The sequence below is a fragment of the Bubalus bubalis genome, chromosome 1 (genome assembly GCF_019923935.1).
Source record: "Bubalus bubalis isolate 160015118507 breed Murrah chromosome 1, NDDB_SH_1, whole genome shotgun sequence".
NCBI lineage: Eukaryota > Metazoa > Chordata > Mammalia > Artiodactyla > Bovidae > Bubalus > Bubalus bubalis.
Window position 1 is genome coordinate 42302424 of NC_059157.1, and position 25116 is coordinate 42327539.

At 40.0% G+C, this 25116-nt stretch overlaps 1 protein-coding gene across 3 annotated transcripts in view; it reads left to right on the forward strand.

The window, feature by feature from the left end:
- Positions 1–25116, forward strand: part of CSMD1 (CUB and Sushi multiple domains 1) — a 2066326-nt gene that overhangs the window by 1575272 nt on the left and 465938 nt on the right. For all 3 annotated transcript variants that reach the window (XM_025272930.3, XM_044938991.2, XM_044938996.2), the window contains one exon: positions 7227–7330. In XM_025272930.3, coding sequence (XP_025128715.3) covers positions 7227–7330 — 104 coding nt within the window. The remainder of the gene's footprint in view (positions 1–7226; positions 7331–25116) is intronic.

Consider the following 25116-nt stretch of genomic DNA (forward strand, 5'->3'; position numbering starts at 1 on the left):
TGGGCCATAAATCTAGCCTTAGTAAATTCAAAAAAATTGAAATCATTCCAAGCATATTTTCTGACCACAATCCAGTAAGATTAGATCACAATTACAGGAAAAACTATTAAAAATTCCAACATATGGATGCTGAACAACACACTGCTGAATAAAGAACAAATTATACGAAAAAATCAAAAAAGAAATCAAAATATGGATAGAAATGAATGAAAATGAAAACACAACAACCCAAAACCTGTGGGACACTGTAAAAGCAGTGCTAAGGGGAAGGTTCATACCAATACAGACATACCTCAAGAAACAAGAAAAACGTCAAATAAATAACCTAACTCTATACCTAAAACAACTAGAAAAAGAAGAAATGAAGAACCCCAGGGTTAGTAGAAGGAAAGAAATCTTAAAAATTAGAGCAGAAATAAATGCAAAAGAAACAAAAGAGACCATAGCAAAAATCAACAAACTGAAAAGCTGATTCTTTGAGAGGATAAATAAAATTGACAAACCACTAGCCAGACTCATCAAGAAACAAAGGGAGAAAAATCAATAAAATTAGAAATGAAAATGGAGAGATCACAACAGACAACACAGAAATACAAAGGATCATAAGAGACTACTATCAACAATTATATGCCAATAAAATGGACAACTTGGAAGAAATGGACAAATTCTTAGAAAAGTACAACTTTCCAAAACTGAACCAGGAAGAAATAGAAAATCTTAACAGACCCATCACAAGCAAGGAAATTGAAACTGTAATCAGAAATCTTCCAGCAAACAAAAGCCCAGGTCCAGACGGCTTAGAGCTGAAATCTACCAAAAATTTAGAGAAGAGCTAACACCTATCCTACTCAAACTCTTCCAGAAAATTTCAGAGGAAGGTAAACTTCCAAACTCATTCTATGAGGCCACCATCACCCTAATACCAAAACCTGACAAAGATGCCACATGAAAAAAGAAAACTACAGGCCAATATCACTGATGAACATAGATGCAAAAATCCTCAACAAAATTCTGGCAATCAGAATCCAACAACACATTAAAAAGATCATACATCATGATCCCAGGGATGCAAGGATTCTTCAATATCTGCAAATCAATCAATGTAATACACCACATTAACAAATTGTAAAACAAAAGCCATATGATTATCTCAATAGATGCAGAGAAAGCCTTTGACAAAATTCAACATCCATTTATGATAAAAATCCTCCAGAAAGCAGGAATAAAAGGAACATACCTCAATATAATAAAAGCTATATATGACAAACCCACAGCAAACATTATCCTCAATGGTGAAAAAAGGAAAGCATTTCCCCTAAAGTCAGGAACAAAAGAAGGGTGCCCACTCTCCCTGCTACTATTCAACATAGTTTTGGAAGTTTTGGCCGCAGCAATCAGAACAGAAAAAGAAATAAAAGGAATCCAAATTAGAAAAGAAGTAAAACTCACTGTTTGCAGATGACATGATCCTCTACATGGAAAACCCTAAAGACCACCAGAAAATTACTAGAGCTAATCAATATAGTAAATATATATTTGCTATAAATCAATATAGTAAATATAATCAATATAGTAAATATAGTGAATATTGGCAGGATATAAAATCAACACACAGAAATCCCTTGCATTTCTATACACTAATAATGAGAAAATAGAAAGAGAAATTAAGGAAACAATTCCATTCACCATTGCAACGAAAAGAATAAAATACTTAGGAGTATATCTACCTAAGGAAACAAAAGACCTATATATAAAAAACTATAAAATACTGGTGAAAGAAATAAAAGAGGACACTAATAGATGGAGAAATATACCATGCATGGGAAGAATCAATATAGTGAAAATGAATATAGTACCCAAAGCAATCTATAGATTCAATGCAATCCCTATCAAGCTACCAATGGTATTTTTCACAGAGCTAGAACAAATAATTTCACAATTTGTATGGAAATACAAAAAACCTCAAATAGCCAAAGCGATCTTGAGAAAGAAGAATGGAACTGGAGGCATCAACCTACCTGACTTCAGGCTCTACTACAAAATCACAGTCATCAAGACAGTATGGTACTGGCACAAAGACAGAAATATATATCAATGGAACAAAATAGAAATCCCAGAGATAAATCTACACACATATGGATACCTTATCTTTGACAAAGGAGGCAAGAATATACAATAGAGAAAAGACGATCTCTTTAACAAGTGGTGCTGGGAAAACTGGTCAACCACTTGTAAAAGAATTAAACTAGAACACTTTCCAACACCATACACAAAAACAAACTCAAAATGGATTAAAGATCTAAATGTAAGACCAGAAACTATAAAACTCTTAGAGAACATAGGCAAAACACTCTCCGACATAAATCACAGCAGGATCCTCCATGACCCACCTCCCAGAATATTGAAAATAAAAGCAAAAATAAACAAATGGGACCTAATTAAAATTAAAAGCTTCTGCACAACAAAGGAAACTCTAAGCAAGGTGAAAAGACACCCTTCAGAATGGGAGAAAATAATAGCAAATGAAGCAATGGACAAAGAATTAATCTCAGAAATATACAAGCAACTCCTGCAGCTCAATTCCAGAAAAATAAACGATCCAATAAAAAAATGGGCCAAAGAACTAAACAGAAATTTCTCCAAATAAAACATACAGATGGCTAACAAACACATGAAAAGATGCTCAACATCATTATCAGAGAAATGCAAATCAAAACCACAATGAGGTACCATTTCACGCCAGTCAGAATGGCTGCAATCCAAAAGTCTACAAGCAATAAATGCTGGAGAGGGTGTGGAGAAAAGGGAACCCTCTTACACTGTTGGTGGGAATGAAAACTAGTACAGCCACTATGGAGAACAGCATGGAGATTCCTTAAAAAAGTATAAATAGAACTGCCATCAGTTCAGTTCAGTCACACAGTCGTGTCCGACTCTTTGCAAGCCCATGAATTGCAGCACGCCAGGCCTCCCTGTCCATCACCAACTCCCGGAGTTCACTCAAACTCATGTGCATCGAGTTGGTGATGCCATCCAGCCATCTCATCCTCTGTCATCACCTTCTCCTCCTGCCCCCAATCCCTCCCAAAATCAGAGTCTTTTCCAGTGAGTCAACTCTTCGCTTCAGGTGGCCAAAGTATTGGAGTTTCAGCTTTAGCATCATTCCTTCCAAAGAACACCCAGGGCTGATCTCCTTTAGAATGGACTGGTTGGATCTCCTTGCAGTCCAAGGGACTCTCAAGAATCTTCTCCAACACCACAGTTCAAAAAACATCAATTCTTCAGTGCTCAGCTTTCTTCACAGTCCAACTCTCACATCCATACATGACCAGTGGAAAAACCAGGGCCTTGCCTAGATGGACCTTTGTTGGCAAAGTAATGTCTCTGCTTTTGAATATGCTATCTAGGTTGGTCATAACTTCCCTTCCAAGGAGCAAGCGTCTTTCAATTTCAATTTCATGGATGCAGTCACCATCTGCAGTGATTTTGGAGCCCCCAAAAAACAAAGTCTGATGCTGTTTCCACTGTTTCCCCATCTATTTCCCATGAAGTGATGGGACCAGATGCCATGATCTCAGTTTTCTGAATGTTGAGCTTTAAGCCAACTTTTTTACTCTTTCCACTTTCACTTTCATCAAGAGGCTTTTGAGTTCCTCTTCACTTTCTGCCATAAGGGTGGTGTCATCTGCATATTCTGAGGTTATTGATATTTCTCCCTGCAATCTTGATCCCAGCTTGTGCTTCTTCCAGACCAGCATTTCTCATGATGTACTCTACATATAAGTTAAATAGGCAGGGTGACAATATACAGTCTTGATGTACTCCTTTTCCTATTTGGAACCAGTCTGTTGTTCCATGTCCAGTTCTAACTGTTGCTTCATGACCTGCATATAGGTTTCTCAAGAGGCAGGTCAGGTTGTCTGGTATTCTCATCTCTTTCAGAATTTTCCACAGTTTATTGTGATCCACACAGTCAAAGGCTTTGGCATAGTCAATAAAGCAGAAATAGATGTTTTTCTGGAACTCTCTTGCTTTTTCCATGATCCAGTGGATGTTGGCAATTTGATCTCTGTTTCCTCTTCCTTTTCTAAAACCAACTTGAACTGCCATACAACCCAGCAATCCCACTTCTAGGCACACACACCAAGGAAACCAGAATTGAAAGAGACATGTGTACCCCAATGTTCATCGCAGCACTGTTTGTAATAGCTAGGACATGGAAGCAACCTAGATGTCTGTCAGCAAATGAATGGATAAGAAAATAATGGAGTATTACTCAGCCATTAAAAAGAATACATTTGAATCATTTCTAATGAGGTGGATTAATCTGGAGCCTATTATACAGAGTGAAGTAAGCCAGAAAGAATAACACCAGTACAGTATACTAATGCATATATATGGGATTTAGAAAGATGGTAACAATAACTCTGTATGTGAGACAGCAAAAGAGACACAGATGTATAGAACAGTCTTTTGGACTCTGTGGGAGAGGGCGAGGGTGGGATGATTTGGGAGAATGGCATTGAAATATGTATATTATCATATGTGAAACGAATCGCCAGTCCAGGTTCGATGCATGATACAGGATGCTCGGGGCTGGTGCACTGGGATGACCCAGAGGGATGATATGGGGAGGGAAGTGGGAGGGGGGTTCCGTATGGGGAACATGTGTACACCCATGGTGGATTCATGTTAATGTATGGCAAAACCAATACAATATTGTAAAGTAATTAGCCTCCAATTAAATAAATGTAAAAAAAATTCATAGAAGCAGAGTCGAACCGTGGTGACTAGGAATGTGGAGGTGGGGATAAATCTGGAGATCTTATGGGCAGCATGGTGGCTGTAAACGATAACACTGTATTGGTCATTGGACATACGCTAAGAGAATGGATTTAAGGTGCTTTTACTTTACATGCAAGTGATGACTAAGTAAGGAGACAGGTTTATTAGCCTGACTATAGTAGTGGTCATGTACTATATGTGTGGACATCAAATCCTCATGCTATACTCCTTAAATACACAAAAATTTTGTTTACAAAAATGAATTCTCTTAATCACATCACTCATCACTGACTGAGAAATGACAGCAACTTTCATTCCAGATGTATATTTTGTTTTGCTCCCAGATAAATTTATAGAATGCCATATTTTATAACAAACTAGGGCAGTGGCGACCCACTCTAGTACTCTTGACTGGAGAATCCCATAGGTGCAGGACCCTGGTAGGCTGCAGTGCATGGGGTTGCAAAGAGTTGGACACAACTGAGCAACTTCACTTTCACTTTTCACTTTCATGCATTGGAGAAGGAAATGGCAACCCACTCCAGTGTTCTTGTCTGGAGAATCCCAGGGACGGTGGAGCCTAGTGGGCTGCCATCTACGGGGTCACACAGAGTCAGACAACACTGAAGCGACTTGGCAGCAGCAACAGCAGCAATGGCATAAAGATTGTCCTTTGACTCTCAGTAGAGGCTTATTGTTAAGACTAAACCCTGACAAAAACGTCTCCAACACCCTTTGCTTTGGCTTGAAAGAATTAAAGAATGATCCTTTTTACACCCAAAATAAAAACACATTTATGTGGTGAGACCCCCATCTGTGACATTAAAAATCAGCCAAGCATGACCCTCAGGCTTGAATGGATTATCATTGTTTCACTGCAGGCTGTTAGACAAGTCAACACAGAATCAGTGTGTCAAAAAGGGTAATGGGAACCTCCAGGATGTGTGACTCTTCAATCATTTTATTCTATCTTGTTAGACCATGGACATTTATAAATCAGCCCATGGAAAGACAAAAAATGAAGTAAAACCATCCTTGGTTGCTGGGCTTCATAAACAACAGCCATCAATCCCTACACCTGTGTCAAATTAGATTGCTAAAATAATGTATTCAGACAAACATTGCAATTTGAAAGAGTAGATTTTTTAAATAAATTATAATGGCTATACAACTAATTTTAGTAAGAATTTCAAATAGCAAAATTAATGCATCCCATATTAGCATTGCTCAGGAAAGCACCTGGTTAGAGCCTGCTCAGAAAAGCAACATCAAATTGGATAGTAGTCCAAAGTCTGCCTTCCTCCCTGGTGCCACTTAGACCTTTCTTTCAGGTTTAATAAACAAGCATTTGATATTTTGTACAAGATTCCAGAGTTTCAGAGTTACTGTTAAATAAATCTCATCAAAGTGTATTTACACTGTTAATGGCTTCTGTATTTGCCATTCTCTCTCACTCTCTTCAGTTAGCTATGTACCTCATTTGTTACTCTATCTACCTGCCTACCTACCTACGTCTATCTGTCTACCATCTCTATCATCTATCCATCTATCTCTTCATGTATTTCTACTGCCATCATCTCCATTTACTGATCTCTTTTACCTATCTATTCATCTCTCTCTTTCATCAGTGATATCTTCCTCCTTTCCTTTTTATCTGTTACAGATTATCTAGTGTCTCTATCTATCTATCTATCATATAGTTCCATTATCAATCTATTTCTCCTTGTCACCCAGGGCTCTAGCCTAACTTTTTGATACCCCAGACACTCTTCCCCCTTAATCACAATTTTGGTCAACAAAGCAAGCATTACTTTTATCAGGAGAAAAGGATATGTGCTCTACTGAAAGACGTGCATAGTGTTATATCACATCCACGCATCAGACGCAACCTGGTCTTGTCTAGATGATGTTGAGCACCCAAAGTGTTCTTTATTTTAAAAAAGACAAGGCTTTGCAAGGTAAATGTATAGGACAATTTTCCAGCCTCAGAAGGCCTTTTTCATATGTAAATATGAGTAATTACATGAAATCTGTGGACATCACACTGAAAATGTTTATTTTTTGGTGTTCCAGTTATCCTCTAAATAGATCTCATTAACTGCAGTCTCCATTTATTTTGCTTATACTGACTTAACCTTTGGTGATTCTGAACACTATAAATATGAGAATAAATACTTAATAGGCTTAACATATAATATGGGTTGATTTCATTTTTAAACCTGATAATATCTCTGGAGTGATAGAAATTTTGAGTTCCATAGAATCCTATAATCAGGGGCTCTCAAATATATATAATCATTATTTTTAAAAGCAACTTGATATTATTTGAAATAACAATGGCATTATGGAACAAAATTAATTCTCCAACTGGATATATGCAGTATTCAAGGTCCCAGGGAGTTCCCATTATGCTAAGTAATTCTGTCTTGTGTTTGATTCAGGTCATCAAGCTTGCCTTTGAGGAGTTTGAGCTAGAAAGAGGCTATGACACCCTAACCGTGGGCGACGCTGGAAAAGTAGGGGACACCAGGACCGTCTTGTATGTGTGAGTACATCTTCCCTTGTTTTTTTTCTTTCCTGGGTGGGGAGGTGTCTGTGCAGACACGGGTGTGGACTGGAGATGCTGGTCAGACTTTCCATTCCCAATCAGAAGTTTAATAGATGCCACATGTGGCTACATTAGTGGTGTCAAACCCTGATTTATGTGAGAATTAACTCATCATTATGTTCTATTAATATCTCTGTCCATGTTTTTCTATTTATTTCAAATCATTAAGAATATGGCAAAAATTTAGAATATATTGGAAAGCAGAAAGTAGAGGTGATAAGTTTCTCAACTCAGCTCCTCCCTGTCAATCTCCCTCCACTTATTCTATTATCCATGTTTGGGGAAGTACAAATATTTTCTACAGTGAGGCCATGTGTCTTCCAAAGCCTTGCATTCTCTAGAGCTGCATAGTAACTGTAGCAGAGATGGTGGGGAGAAGAGTGGGGCTAACACCCTGCATGTCTATGGTCCTCCTCCCAACCCAGAGTCCTGGGGCATTCAGAAGCAGCCCTGCCAGGTACAGCAGCAGAGTCCCTGCACTCGCTCCTCTGCAGCTGGACTCACAGAGGGGTCTGCACTCACAGAGGGGTTTGCACCCTTCACCCTGGATGCTCTCAGCCTCTTGCAGATTCAGGGCCATGAGGTGAGTCTGGTTAGTTTTTAGCAGACTTGTTCTTTCAGAATTAAAGCCGTGACCCCGGGGGCATCTTGACTCAGTATCTTCAGCACAGCAGGAAATGTTTCAACAGCCCCTTCCTCTGCGTTTGCAACCTACACACACAGCTTCCTGCGGGGACTCTGGAGACACCTAAACCAGAAATTGCTTTCACGAATGAAAGTCATTCTGGACTGGCAACTCGTTTCATACATGATATTTTACATGTTTCAATGCCATTCTCCCAAATTCGATGCAGGATACTGGATGCTTGGGGCTGGTGCACTGGGACGACCTAGAGGGATGGAATGGGGAGGGAGGAGGGAGGAGGGTTCAAGATGGGGAACACATGTATACCTGTGGTGGATTCATTTTGATATTTGGCAAAACTAATACAATTATGTAAAGTTTAAAAATAAAATAAATTAAAAAAAAAAAGAAAGTCATTCTGCAGGATTTTCACCTTTTTTCTCTTAATCTGCTTATTCACAGCTGAGGTTTTCTGTTTATTTGAGAGAAAGCTTACCCCTGATAGCTTCAGCTGGGAAACAATGACAATAGTGGAATAGTAGTGGCTGTAATGCCCACTTATTCTCTTATTTACTAGTTATTTATGAGGTAATTCATGTTGTAAAAAAAAGTTCTGCAGCCAAATGTCTGTCCATACCTTTAAAATTAATGGGCCTGAACGCTGATGGCTCTGGGGACATTCTCTTCCCCTTTGTTGTATCTTGGACGTACTTTCCTGTCAGTATGTAACTTTATCTCATGTTTTGTAACTACTACTAATAACAACTAAAATCATGTTTCATGTTACTGGCCCATGGCCTATGATTATGATTATAATAATAACAGTAGTAATCTCATGGCATTTATTGAGAACATCTTGTGTGCCATGCACTGTGCTAATATATTTATCTTCTTTGGCCTTCACCTTAATCCTATAAGTTAGGGGTTAATACTGTCTTCATCATACAAATGATGAAACCAAGGCTTAGATTTACCCCAATTTGCAAACCTGGTGTCTGCTCCAGCAGGTGTTCAGACTTAGTGATCCTGACCATGTCTGTACTCCTTATCATTGATAACCTTTGGCTTTTCCCCTTCCCTCCCATAATTTCCCCTTCCTGAGCAGCTATGCAACACACTACTTTGTACATATAGTCATACTGTTTCATGTGCCTTCAGGAAAAACTCTATATACATTTTCTTCCACCACAGTATATGAAGGTCCTTATTTCCTCACACTCTTAACAAGTAGTTTATTTTTTTGCTCAATGACCAGCCCCACATTGCATTCATTTATAAAAATTGGATTTCTGCAGGATAAGGCCTGGACATCTATATGTCTGCAGTCTGCCATGTTGATGGCGGGCACACAGCCGGGCATGGGTCTGGAGAGGCACTTGTGGACACCAAGTCAGTGCATAACGATGGGGCCAGGGTGCCAGAGATGGAGTTTCCAGCCCAAGCTTTGCTCTGAACCATCTGTGACCCGCTCTGTACCTGTGTCTTCATGGCTATAAAATATGTATAATAAACGTTTCCTGCCTGTGGTAAGGAGCAAAATGAAATAATGCCTGTGAACACACTGGAGAGCAAAGAAATACAATCCACACACGAGATAGCTTTATTATTACCATAGCGTCTAATTTAAGAAGGGGTGTCATTAAAACAAATGAGAAAAGTTTTCAACCAAATGCAAAATATAAAATATAAATGTGGCCAAGTGGTGCTGTATAAAGTCCCTTAGGTCGCCATTAAAGATCGGTGGCCGTGCACCCATTGTTTTCGATGCTATTTGTTGTTAGGAGAGCAACAGCAAGCTATGTGTTACGTTGACATAAGTGTTATTAGAACCTCCTCCCAATAGCTCAAATCTATAAATGAAAAACTAAATAGTCAACTGAATCAAAGTGAGATGCCCTTTGGGAAACATAATGTAACAAAGATCAGTTGGGCATTTAATCATTTGTAGTAGAGAAAGGCAAAGCCACTGACGTATTTCTTCGGTATACACAATTACAGAAAAAGAATGAATGGGAGAATCACAGCTGGTGTCTTCAGATAAACTGGTAATGTTAGGGGATACATCAAAAAATATTTTTGAGCACTAATATGTCAGACCTGACATACAGGATTCCTACCATAGAGTTTAAAATCTAATTGGAAATGGCAGTGATGCTCAGATGGTTATATACCAGAAAGTATATTGAATCACTGAATCTCCTAATACATATTTCAAATAAAATTTAGGTTAAGAACTTTTTCTTATGGGTGTCTGGTGTATACTATGTTGGGCTCAATATTTTATACATTCCCATTTTTCGGGGGGTTGAGGAATTCTATTCAGATCTTAATTTTAAGGAGAAATTCAGAAAGTGAGAGAGCCTAACTGGCTCTTCCTAAATATAGTTTTCAAAAGCCTAATTTCTGTTAATGGCTTTTTATTTTTTCAAGTTTCTTGGCCCAAAAGGAGAAAAACTGAATATAAGGGGAACTCTTTCAATAGCGGACTCTTCCCAAGAGATGGATGCATTTATTCAGGTTCCTTTTACAGAATGACTGACTTCAAATTAACTCACTAAGCAAATCTCTCTTGAGACGTCTTCAACAATACATAATAACTTTCTCAAATATAATTTGCAGAAGAACTGTATCCAGAGACATGGTTCTTCAAGACTTTCCTCTGGCCTTTGCAGTTACTAGCAGCCAGTGCCTGGGAAATGGCATTCATTTCAGGATGTTCTGAGGATTATAGACATAGATGACAGGTTGTAAGTGCCCATCTGTCTAGGGGAGGATAGTTAGTATCAGGGAAATCTGTGAGCAAGCAGTTTGTCTCTGCCTGACTACTCGTCACTACTCATCTATTAACCCATAAGGAGACTTTGTTCCTGTTCAGTCCCTAAGTCCTGTCTGACTCTTTGCAACCCCATGCACTGCAGCATGCCAGGCTTCCCTGTCCTTCACCATCTCCCAGAGCTTGCTCAAACTCATGTCCATGGAGTTGGTGATGCCATCCAGCCATCTCATCCTCTGTCATCCCCTTTTCCTCCTGCCCTCAGTCTTTCCAAGTATCAGGGTCTTTTCCAGTGAGTCAGGTCTTCACATCAGGTGGCCAAAGGATTGGAGCTTCAACTTCAGCATCTGTCCTTCCAATGAAGATTTAGGGTTGATTTCCCTTAGGATTGACTGGTTTGATCTCCATGCAGTCCAAAGAACTCTAAAAGGAGTTTTCTCCAGCATCACAATTCTAAAGAATCAATTCTTGGGTGCTAAGCCTTTTTTTCAGTCTTACCTGTGTACATGACTACTGGAAAAACCATAGATTTGCCTTTGTCAGCAAAGTGATGTCTTTGTTTTTTAATACCCTATCTAGGTTTGTCATACTTTCCCTTCCAAAGAGCAATCATCTTTTAATTTCATAACTAGTGGTCATTTTCTGTAGTGATTTTGGAGCCTAAGAAAATAAAATCTGTCACTGTTTCCACTTTTCCCCCATCTATTTGCCATGAAGTGATTGGACCAGATGCCATTAGTTTTTTGAATATTGAGTTTCAAGTCAACTTTTTAATTTGCCTCTTCCACCCTCATCAAGAAGCTCTTTAGTTCCTCTTCACTTTCTGCCACTAGAATGGTATCATCTGTATATCTGAGATTGTTGGTATTCCTCCTGGCAATCTTGATCCCAGCTTGAGGTTCATCCAGCCCAGCATATCACATGATGTCCTTTGCATGTAAGTTAAATAAACAGGGTGACAATATACAGCCTTGAAGTTCTCTATTCCCAATTTTGAACTGGTCTGTTGTTTCATATCTGGTCTAACTATTGCTTCTTGTCCTGCATACAGGTTTCTCAGAAGGTAGGTCAGGTGGTCTGACATTCCCATGTCTTCAATAATTTTCCACAGTTTGTTGTGATCTACACAGTCAAAGGTTTAGCCTAGTCAGTGAAGCAGAAGTAGATATCTTCCTGGAATTCCCTTGCTTTGTCTATGATCCAATAAATGTTGACAATTTGGTCTCTCATTCTTCTGCCTTTTCTAAATCCAGCTTGCACATCTGGAAGTTCTCAATCCAGGTACTGCTAAAGCCCAGCTTAAAAGATTTTGAGCATTACCTTGCTAGCATGTGAAATGAGCATAATTTTATGGTAATTTGAACATTCTTTGGCATTGCCTTTCTTTGGCTTGGAATGAAAACTGACCTTTTTCAGTCCTATGGCCACTGCTGAGTTTTCCAAATTTGCTGACATATTGAGTGCATCACTTTAAAACTCCATCTTTTAGGATTTGTATTAGCTCAGCTATAATTCCATCACATCCACTAGCTTTATTCATTGTAATAAGGCCCATTTGACTTCGCACTCCAGGATGTCTGGCTCTAGGTGAGTGACCACACAATTGTGGTTATCTGGGTCATTGAGACTTTTGTATAGTTTTCTGTGTTTTCTTGCCACCTCTTCTTAATCTCTTCTGCTTCTATTAGATCCATACCACTTCTGTCCTTTATCATGCCTATTCTTACATGAAATGTTCCAATTTTTCTTGAAGGGATTTCTAGTCTTTCCCACTCTATTGTTTGTTGTTTCTTGTGGCTGCTTCATACTCTGTTCTTACATTGGTTTTTGTTCCTAGAAGCAACTCCATCTCTCATGTGACTGTAACAACTTACCTCTCCTGTTGTCTGTAGGTGCTGGGTGAAGGGGCAAGATTCACTTTTTTATTAAAAGACTTCAAAACAGCTATAACAAAGCAGACACTGAAAACTGATGTGTGTGTCTATGTATCTTTGGACATTATTATAGAAGTCAGTCACAGTACATCTCCATGCTTTGGAGAAAAGCCTGAGCAATTTATGTTAAGAGTAAGCACATAACAAATCGCCAGTCCAGGTTTGATGCAGGATACAGGATGCTCAGGGCTGGTTCACTGGGATGGTTCACCCCCCAGAGGGATGGTATGGGGAGAGAGGTGGGCGGGGGGGGGGTTCAGGATGGGGAACACATGTACACCCGTGGCAGATTCATGTTGATGTATGGCAAAACCAATACAATATTGTAAAGTAATTAGCCTCCAATTAAAATAAATAAATTTATATTAAAAAAAGAGTAAGCACATAAAGGTAGCTACCTAAATTCTCTCTAGGCAAAACCCTATATAGGATAAGAAGTACACTCCTTAGATTCTTAGAACTCTGGAACCTCATGATCAAAGCTTTTTCTTCATATAGTCTTTCTTATAATGGTATTGACTTTGAGCATGGATTTGTACAGGATTGCAGATCAGACTCAAATCCTAAACGCTCTATTCTTCATGTGGATTCCATCCATTGCTAGTTTTCCTTCCTCCATCTCTTATGGGGAATCTTTCTTCCTTGAGTTCTTAGAGAAGTATTTGTTGAAATTCAGATATTGTGGGACACAGAGGTGGGTAAAAGTAGGCTTTGGTGGGCATGGGGAGGTGGTCTGCAGGTGGAGAAGTTCAGAGACTTTCCAACCTTCAACACCACCCCGAGGAGAGTCAGAGAACCTACGTTCTCTGTTTCAACAGCCCTATCAGTGGGGAGGTGGCCGGACCCCTGGACATCTATATTTTAGGTTTGGGATTTTACCTGTTCTGGGGTGTCTGGGAGAGCAAGCTGACCTGGGCCTTTAGGGGCCATGTCTCTGGGGAACCTTCCCATGGAGGAGGAGAAGCCATCGGCCCCAAGGAAACACAGCCCAATGGCAGTGCCTGTGGGAGACGGAGCAAAGCCTGTCCCAGCTCATTTGGGGTCCAGACTCGGGGTCCAGCCTGAGTCCTGTCCCAGCTGTTCGGACAGCTACAGCATTGACTCACTGCAGCAGTTTTCTCTAAGAAGCTGGAGATGCATGCCCTCCTTGCTGCACTGTTGTCCTGCAGAACTAAGGATCTCTTCGCCAGGATTCATCGGTCAGCTCTAAAACCCAGGAGCTGCTGCTATTGATACTTAGCCTGCACGACAGCCCACACTCCACAGCAAGAGGAACCACTTCAGTGAGAAGCCCACACTGCAACTGGACAGTAGCCCCCATAGCAAAGAAGCCCCAGCACTGCTAAAAGGAAATAAATAAAGAGTAAAAGAAGACAAATAAACAAACACGAGGGGATGCACCTCAAGGGCAGCAAGCATGGCTCCCCATCTCGTGCTGACTTTGCAACCCAAAAGCACTCAAGTGCAAAATGAAACAGCTAATGAAAAATTGTTTGAGAAAGGCTAAAAGTATGAAGCGAAGAGAAGATGTTATTATATTGTTGTAGTTATTATCTCTGCCTTAAAGTAATGAATTATGTGGTGCTCAGAACTGCCTTTGGATGTGAAATTTACTAACAGGAAGAAGAAAGAGATCTGGACTGTCATTCACTGAATCTGTCTGGACCCTCAGTCTCGTGACCAAGAAATTCTATACCCTGGCATCCAGGGTTGTTAGGAAATCCACTGACACACCCAGGGGTGTTGATAAGCAATGAGTCACTTCTCTCTGGCTGTTTTCAAGATTTTGGTCTTCATCTTTGGTTTTCAAAAGTTTAATTAAATGTGTCTTAACGTGGATTCATTTGAGTTTATCCTGTTTGAGGTTCACTTGGTTTCTTAGAACTGTAGGTTATATGTTTCCCCAGATTTGGGGCACTTCCAGCAATTGTTGCTTTAATTTCTCTTTCAGTCCCGCTCTCTTTTCTCTCCTTGTGGGACTGGAATGATGAGACACTGGACCTTTGGGTTTTGTCCACAGGTTGCTAGTGTTCTGTTCACTTTGCTTCCACTCTGTCTCCTCTGTGGAGTCAGTGAAGGGGATCCTGCCATCCTTTTTCAAGTTCTCGTGTCAGCGTGCGTCTCCATTCTGTCTACTATAAGCCCGTCCAGCTATTTTTATTTTATTGTCTATTATTATATTTTTCACTACTGTATTTTTCACTCCTATAATTTCCAGTTGGGTCTTTTTAATAACTTCTGTTTCTTTGCTGGAATATTCTGTCTTTCATTTGATTGCAGAGAGTTTGTAAATGATTGAAGCATTTACACCATGGCTGCTTTAAAATCCTTGTCAGGTAATTTCAACACCTGATTCATTTCAGGTGATGCCTGTTGTTTGTCTTTTCTCATTCAAGTTGTGGTTTTCTCGGCTCTTAATGTGATGAGCAGACCCTGGCTGTTTCGTCTATCGTGTTGTGACCTCTTATTTCAGCAGGCAGTCTCCCTGGTTAGACTTAACATGCAGCTCTTGGCCAACATGTGCAGGCTGGGTTCCGGGGATGGGCTCATTATCAGGGCCTGTAAGGCAGCGGCCCCCAGCCTTTTTTGGCCCCAGGTTTTTGTGGAAGACAAGTTTTCCATGGACCAGGATGGGGGACATTTTGGGGATGACTCTACTGCATTGCATTTATTTCCCACTTTATTTTGTCGTCATTACATGAACTCCACCCCAGATCAGCAGGCCTTAGGCCTCGGAGGCTGAGGACCCCGGCTCTATGGCATTGCCCTGCTCCACTTGGATGGCTTGTGCCTGTGGAGCTCACTCTAGTCTCTGCCCCCTCCTCCAGCTCATGCCTTGTCCCCCCCACCTCCATCTCCCATTTCTGGGAGGGGAGGGGAGTCTCAGTCTCAGATTTGCAGAGACAGAATCTTCCTGGGTTGGGCCACTGGTGTGGTGGTCTCTCTCACAGGTTTTCCTGCCTCTGTGTCTTTCCTCAGAAAAGAGAGCCCAGGCGCTTGGGGAGGGGGAGGCTGGCCCTGGATACCTGTGGTTACCAGGCCCTTCACCATCCCCCACACAGGTGGTGCTGGTCCGCCTGACATCACGAGAGGGACACCAGCTGCATCCTCGGAGGGTGGAGCTTGCCTGTGCAAGAGTCAAAGTCAACGAAAAGCTTGCTCTAATTTCACCTTGGTGCCAGTGGGGAGATTTTAACAACTTCAGCATATATACTGTCAATCCCCAGGTTTAACTTCACAAATAATAGTAATCTGAATATCTATTCTATAAGACCATAGCCTAAAATGACTTTCTAAAGTCAACTTGACGTAAAAGCCAGAATCCTGCCATTCTCCCACTCCCAGCCTCTGTTCTACTGTTGGACTGGGCTCAGTCACTCAGTCATGTCCAATTCTTTGCGGCCCCAGGCACTGTAGCCCGCCAGGCTCCTATGTCCATGGGATTATCTCAGCAAGAATACTGGAGTCATTGACATTTCCTCTTCCTGTTCTGGTATATATCATGTAAATAGACACATTACCTGTAGGTCTCCTGTGTGAGGAGCTAGTGGGATGCTGTGAGTTGGAGAACCTGGAACTCTGATCAGGGCTGCCTTCAGGCGGATTTGCCCTCAGGATCTGATCAGAAAGGCTCTTAATGATGTGCCACCTGTCCATTCTAAAAGAAATCAGTCCTGAATATCCATTGGAAGGATTGATGCTGAAGCTGAGACTCCAGTACTTTGGCTACCTAATGCAAAAAACTGATTTATTTGAAAGACCCTGATGTGGGGAAAGATTGAAGGCGGGAGGAGAAGGGGACGACAGAGGATGAGATGGTTGGATGGCATCACTGACTCAATGAACATGAGTTTGAGTAAACTCCGGGAGTTGGTGATGGACAGGTAGGCCTGCTGTGCTGCAGTCAATGGGGTCACAAAGAGTCAAAAACGACTGAGTGACTGAACTGAACTGAACTGGACTGAACCTCAGAGTACAAATGTATGGTTCCAAGACCTGAGTTACATCCCCTCTTCCTCGTTTGTTTAATGATGATGTCAACTTGTGATACACTCTGCCTCCTTTTCTGAGGATTTGCATCAGGCCATCTCTGACTCTCCATGAAGGCATTTTACTCCATCCCGGAGGGAGGGAGGTTCTTGTCAGATGCTATGTAGACCATGCACTGTGTCTTAGCTTCTCCCCATTTATCTCTGGCACACATTGTATCAACCCAATCAAGGCAAACAGTCAACTACAATGTATATTTTAAATCGCTCTGTATTTCCTATACTTTATCCAGATCTTCTGAAATTTATTGATGTTAAAAAACTGCAAAAGCCTCAAAACAGGTTTTGAAGTTTTTAGGCCAGGTTGCAAAAGTTTTTAGGCCAGGTTGTAACTTGTAATGTTTACTTGTAAAGGTTCCCCACAACCCTTTCCTTTCAGGTACCTGGCAGTACGTTGCAGGTGTGATGTGTTCCAGGTGTTACTTTGCTTCATGTTTTGATTCATGTTTTGATAGCTTTGTGGCATGCTCAGAGTTTTGTTTTGTTTTGTAATTTTTATTATTTTTTATTTAGTTAGTGTTGGCTGCGCTGGGTTCCCGTTGCTGCGCACAAGCTTTCTCTGGTTTCTGCAGGCTGGGGCTCCTCTCTAGTTGTGGTGTGTGGGCTTCTCTTTGTAGCAGCTTCTCTTGTTGTGGAGCACAGGCTCTAGGTGCGTGGGCTCAGTAGTTGCAGTACCTGGGCTTAGTTGCCCTGCAGCTACAAAATCTTCCCCGACCAGGGATTGAACCCATGTCTCCTAGACCTCAGGGAAGTTAGCTCAGATTTATTGTTTTAATCTCTAGGTTTGAGCAAATTATTTCTTTAATGAATATACAGTAGAATAGACTTTTTTTGGAGTACAGATCTATACATATAAATAAACCAGCAAAGTCAGGATACAAAAGGGGTTTGTCACTTCTCAACACTGTGCTGTCTCTCTGCAGTCACACCTTCTCCCACCTTACACCTTGACCCCCTGATCTGTTCTCCCTCATTAAACTTTGTCTTCTTGAGAATATCACATAAATACAATTACACGCTATGTGTTCTTTGAGACTGCAAGTGGGGATGTGAAATGGTACAGCCATTCTGGAAAACACGTTGGCAGTTTCATATAGTTAAATACTTATTTATCATATAATCCTGCAATCCCACTCCTAGGTGGGATTTATCATAAAGAAATAAAATTTGCCATGCATGAATAGAGTTAACTCTATTCCTAATTGACAAATTGTAAACAACATAAGTGTCCTTGGATAGGTAAGTAAATAAATATACCTTAGTCATACAAGGAAGTTCTATTCATCAGTATCAAGAAACAAACTACAAATTCCACATGACATGGGAATTGTATGGTGCGCTGCTGAGTGAACAGAGAAGGCAATGGCACTCCACTCCAGTACTGTTGGCTGGAAAATCCCATGGATGGAGGAGCCTGGTGGGCTGCAATCCATGGGGTCTCTAAGAGTTGGACACGACTGAGTGACTTCACTTTCACTTTTCACTTTCATGCATTGGAGAAGGAAATGGCAACCCACTCCAGTGTTCTTTCCTGGAGAATCCCAGGGACGGGGGAGCCTGGTCAGCTACCATCTATGGGATCGCACAGAGTCTGACACAACTGAAGTGACTTAGCAGCAGCAGCAGCATACTGTTTTCATCTGCTGGAAAGGAATTGTAGTTTCCTTTCCAGAAAACATATTTCATGTGTTAATATATGAGGGTAGAAATGTTGACTCTTTCAACTTGGGCCAAAAAGACCTGTTCAGAAATGAGACGACTTTCATATACACTGTAATATTAGCAGCAAACAAAGCATCGTGAAATTATTGCCACATGGGTTAATTGACTCATTGTAGCTGCATGGACTGTAGGCTATCAGCCTCCTCTGTCTGTGGAATTATCCAGGCAAGAATACTGGAATGGGTAGCTATTCCCTTCTCCAAGGGATCTTTCCGACCCAGGGATTGAACCTGGGTCTCCTGCCTTGCAGGCAGATTCTTTACCATCTGAGCCACCAGAGAAGTCCTTTATTGTCTCATGAGAATGTTACTCACTCAGCTGTGTCCAATTCTTTGCAACTTATGGATTGTAGTCCGCCAGGGCCCAGGTTTCTCTGGCCATGGAATTCTCCAGGCAAGAATGCTGCAGTGGGTCATCATTCCCTTTTCCAGGGGATCTTCCCAACCCAGGGATGGAACCCAGGTCTCCCACGTTGCAGACATATTGTTTACCATCTGAACCATCAGTGAAGCTAAAAGAACAATGACTCCTTTTCATGTGAAAGAATTTAGCCGTTCTCTTGATAGCGGTGCACCCTGGTTGTAGGAAAGGAACAAACACACAATCAGAAGTCATTTTCTTCCTTTTGGGTTAATGATTCAATATGCTGGGACTGATATTCAAAGAAACTTCTGGTTTCTCTGACTTAAGTCTTTCAGGTCAGTACTGATCCTGTTGCACAGGGGCATGTCAGACTACTGAGGTCACCATGGCTCCACCAGGGCTGAACTCTATCAAGGAGACAAGAAAAGTTTAGTTCTAAAAGACCCCTCTAAGATAATTTCATACAATCATTTCCCGGATGAAGAAACTGACATAGATGTAAGATAATGTAGCTAAAATCACAGGGTAAATTAAAGGCACAGCTTCAGCAGAACCTCAGATGCCAAGTCCTTGGTATGCCAAGATCAAATGAAGATTTAAATCATTAGTGGGAGATATTCCTATGAAATTTAAATATGAAGATATTTAATAAATTTTAATGGGGATTCATTTATATATTTTTCATGTATGCAGTTATTTAAAGCAATGGTGCATTTTATGTGCAAGAGTCTGGGGGTTAAAAAGGTCAGGTGACATAAACTTGCACTCAAAGTTTAGAATTTGGAAGGAGAAAGAGGAAGTATTAATAGATGCCTGTGATACATTTGTGAAGTGTCTGCAGTGTACTATTCTACAATGACCTGGAGAAGGAAAAAAAAAAAAAAATACCTGCCTCACCTAAGGGAGTTAACAAATGTGAAGTGAGACTCTTCAAAGTCTATAAGAACTCCTGGTTCCTATCCAGGGAGCATAGGCACTCTGGGCAGTGATTTCAATATTTACCAAAATCCTGGAGGCCTAGAAGTGCTGATATTTTTAGAGAATTGTTAAAAATACCAATATGACTGGAGCAACAGGTTAAGAATTCCGAGATGGAAGGAAAGGGTGGTCGACAGCCAGACATCTCCAATATGATGGCTTTTTTCCCAAAAGACAATTTTAATATAGTTTCCTAATAAAGAAGTTGAATATCCTGGTGGTTAGTTAGAATAATCTTATTTTTAAGTTTAATTAAATTATATATATATATATATAATGTATATATATACATTATATATACTAGAAGGTCAATTTTGGATAAAATAAAGCTGTTTTAAAGAAAAGTTATAGCTTATGTGTTGTGATGGCTGTTAAAGTATTTTACCAAAGCTAGCATTTATTTTACTTTTCAATTATAAATTGCTTAAAGAAAAAAAAAAATCCTGTTTTCAACAAACAGTTGCAGAGGGTAATAATATTTGCTTCTTTATTTTAAACATATATTTCTGTCGGTACTAGCAAACTAAAATACTTCTGGGGAAGAAAAAGAGGAATAAAAAGGGAAGTACTTTGTTTTAAATAATTAGAAAATAATTTTGTAAAATTAAAAAAAAAAACATAAAATACTTTCTGAATGGTTAAGTAATTGGCAAATGTGCTAAATAATTAATTTAAAATTAAATGATTGTACCAAGCCATTTACAATAATTTTCATAAACACAGCAATCACTTAAGTATCAGCATTAAATTCTAAAACTAAAGTAATTCACATCATCTTAATTTAATTTTGATTGAAGGAACTTTGTAGTATAGCAGTGTACAGGCTTATTTAGTTTTATATGCATCTGCAGACCAACATAAAACTGCATTAAAATGAAGTCCAGTATAGAAATAAAATAAATTCAAAGTATTTGCACTCAGATATTTCTAAAGTAATTAATTTGGCATTATACATCTTTTCAATGTGTGAAAATTTTCTACAAGATAATTGCATTTTAAGACACTTAAAATTAAATCAAGTGTCAGGGCCGGGGGGTGGAAGTGGACCAGAACCATGAGGATAACTTAGGAGGCTACTTCAATGATGTTGACAGGAGATACTCAGACTTAGAAGATAGAGACAGAAAGCAGAAAATGGTGAAAGGAATGTGGAAGAGGTGAAATTCATGTGACTCGTTGATGCCATGTGTAGATATATAAACTTGTCGTCTCTGAATTGTGGCAGAAGAGGGGGTAAGCAGTGAGAAATCAGCAACCTTGAAAAGAAGCCTGAAGTCCTTCCAAAGACTGACTGAATCAAGGTGGTTACTCTCACTGCCAGAAGAAAATTAAATTTTCCGAGGAAGAAGATAAAAGCACAGCTTCTACAATGGCTTATTACCAAGTCTAGCATTCAATCAAAGTGTCTGGAAATAGCCTCCAATGATCCAAAACCAAGAGACAGACAATAAAAGAAGAAAAGGACATCTAAATAGTACAGTTGTCACCAAGGGACTCTGATAATTAATTGTGTTTTATATATGTCAGAATATAAATAAAATGATCAATAATTTTCCAGAAATCTGGAATTCATAACAACAAATCAAATGGAGGTATTAAGAATTTTAAAATACAACATCTGAAATAAAGAACTCAATAGATATGGCCTGAACTGGAAGGTTGAATAGTAGAAAATATTCAACCTAAGGCAGAAGAAAATGTACAGAAGATACATGTGTAATTGAAATTGAAGCAGAGAAAGAGAAAATGGGACATAACTAATATTGAAAACATTATCATAAAGAATTTTCCAATGTTAACAACAGGCATCAGGATAAAGCCTCAAGAAATTCTAGAAGACATTTGGCACAATACAAGAGAAACCTCAGCCTGGCACATTATAATAAATTTGCTGAAAAACAGAGGGAAATCTTACAGATAGCATAAGCAATGAAGTTTTATTCTCAAAGGGGCAAATATAAGATTGATAGGAGTATTCTCAATATAAATAAAAGAAGTAAAAAGACAACAGAATGGTATCTTTGTAGTTTTAGGGGAAAGAAACAAGCTGTTAAAGAGACAGTAAAAACATTAGCTAATCAAAAAAGCAAGAACACCAGAAATATGAGCTTTCATTTACTAGTAATTATATTCTAAATAAAAGTCTAAAATCTCTGGATAAGAATAATGTAAATGAAATAAAAATTGAGAAAATATGAAACAAATATTTGACGCTTGTAAGAGACAAATGTAAGATGTTTATGTACATAGAATAATTGAAAGCAAAAGGCTAGACAAATATACTTTCTGGAAGGACTGGACAACAGAAGGAAGAATCGTTTAGCTTTCTAAATCAGAGCAGACTTTAATGCCAAACATCCGTGCTCGCTGCCATGTTTGGTATGTTACATGTGAATAAAATCTATGCACAGGGAAGGGAAAAAAACTCTGTCTTCAAACAAGCACATAGAGCAGCATGTACGGGTGAATCTTCAGAAAGAAGCACCTGTTCCGCGCCTGCCCATCTCTCGCTGAAACCCTTCTCTCGTCCATGTGACCCTGAGGACCTGTGCGTATAATAACCGTTGCCCATCTTCCTCTGAAGAGCCGAGCTCTTGAGAAGGCAGTGCTGACCCCCATGGTGTGATCCACGGGGCGGACCAGGCGCTCCTACCCCCAAAACAACTTTGCTGACAGCGGAGCTTCCTCTCTGCAGACGTTGGTTTGGGCTGAATTGACTTTTTCTTTCTTACACTTGTTCCCTTTCCGCGTGCTTTTCCGTCCGCATGTTGACTTTAGTCAATGAATTTAGTGTTTCCTCTCACTGGCTGATGGCGGCCGCTGTGTGACTGTTTTGTTAACACACGATGAATGCTTCACTGAAACTTCTGTTCGCTATGACCTGGGCGTTAAGACGCAGAAGGGACCTTCAGTGCATTTGCCAATTCTGTCAGCTGTGTGTGCTGTTCTCCTGGTCAGTATTCTTCTAACGTGTGGTCACCTTTGAGTTCCTCTGTGTGTGTGTGTGTCCCCTAGCTTTGTTTACAGCCAGTTTATTTTCAGAGCAAAACTAAGAGGGAGGTACAGAGCTTTCCACACCACCACTGTCTGTGGACATGCACAGCCCCCTACCCCCACCATTATTAAGATCCCACACGAAGTGCTGCATTTTTTTTTTTTTTTTTTTTACCAAAGATGAGCCTCTGTGGGCACATCATCATCACCCAACTTCATGGTTTACATTAGGATTCACTCTCAGTGATGAAGCCTGTGGGTTTGGACAAATGTACAGTGACGTGTAGCCATCTTTACAATATCCATCATGTATCTGTAATATATTCATTATTGCAGTATCATGAAGAGTAGCTTTACTACCCAAAAAAATCCCCATGCTGAACCTGTTCATCCCTCCCACTTCCCACCCCCTGGCAACGACTGAATTTTTTTTTTAACTGTCTTCATAGTTTTGCCTTTTCCAGAAAGTCCTAGAGTTGGACTCCTACTGTATGCAGCCTTTTTAGATGGGTTTTTGTCACTTAGTTAGTGTGTTCATGTTTCCTCCCTGTCATTCCATGGCTTGGTATTTATCTTTAGTGCTCAAGAAGAGTCCATCCTCAGGTATAATTTTTAAAGGCATTTTGTGGTAAAGGTACATAAAAATTCCAGACTGTGCAAGCCACGCATTGTGTGAATGAACAGAATTTTCTTGGCTTAGACAGGCTTCCATGTTCATGGTGTGATGTTGTCCCTCATCCAGCAGGAAGGGACTTCTGTCCACCACAGAGGGTGACCAAACCTGCCAGTTTGTCCAGTGCTGCCCCCATTTGAGCATGGACAATTCTGCACCCAGAGACTTGTACAGGAAGCAGTGATCAAAACCATTACCAAGAAAAAGAAATGCAAAAGGCAAAGTGGTTGTCTGAGGAGGGCTTACTAATAGCTGAGAAAAGAAGAGAAGAGAAAGGCAAAGGAGAAAAGGAAAGATACACCCATTTGAATGCAGAGTTCCAAAGAGTAGCAAGAAGAAATAAGAAAGCCTTCCTAAGTGAACAATGCAGAGAAATAGAGGAAAACAATAAAATGGGAAAGACTAGAGATCTCTTCAACAAAATTAGAGATACCAAGGGAACATTTCATGCAAAGATGGGCACAATAAAGACAGAAATGGTATGGAGCTAACAGAAGCAGACAATATTAAGAAGAGGTGGTAAGAATATACAGAAGGCCTCTACAAAAGAGATCTTAATGACCCACATAACCACAATAGTGTGATCACTCACCTAGAGCCAGACATCCTGGAATGTGAAATCAAGTGTGCCTTAGGAAGCATTACTATGAACAAAGCTAGTGGAGGTGAGGAATTCCAGCTGAGTTATTTCAAATTCTTAAAAGATGATGCTGTTAATGTACTGTAGCCAATATGCCAGCAAATTTGGAAAACTCAGCAGTGGCCACAGGACTGGAAAAGGTCAGTTTTCATTGTAATCCCAAAGAAAGCCAATGAAAAAGAATGTTCAAACTACTGCACAATTGCACTTATCTCACACGCTAGCAAAGTAATGCTCAAAATTTTCCAAGTCAGGCCTCAACAGTACGTGAACCGAGAACTTCTAGATGTTCAAGCTAGATTTAGAAAAGGCAGAGGAACCAGCAATCAAATTGCCAACATTCCCTGGATCATAGAAAAAGCAAAAGAATTTCAGGAAAACATCTACTTCTGATTCCTTGACTGTGTAAAGCCTTTGACTGTGTGGATCACAACAAACTGGAAAATTCTTCAAGAGATGGGAATACCGAACCACCTGACCTGTTTCCTGAGAAACCTGTGTGCAGGTCAAGAAGCAACAGTTAGACTGGACATGTGGCAACAGACTGGTTCCAAATTGAGAAAGGAGTACATCCAGGCTGTATATTGTCACCCTGCTTATTTAACTTATATGCAGATTATGTGTGTATGTGTGTGCTTTGTCACTCAGTCATGTCCGACTCTTTGCAGAGTATATCACATGAAATGCTGGGCTGGATGAAGCACAAGCTGGAATCAAGATTGCCAGGAGAAATAACAATAACCTCACATATGCAGAGTGACACCCCCCATGTGGCAGAAAGTGAAGAGGAGCTAAAGAACCTCTTGATAAAAGTGAAAGAGGAGAGTGAAAAAACTGCCCTAAAACTCAACATTTAAAAAATTAAGATCATGGCAACTGGGCCCATCACTTCAAGGCAAATGGATGGAGAAACAATGGAAACAGTAACAGACTTTATTTTCTTAGGCTCCAAAATCACTGCAGATGGTGACT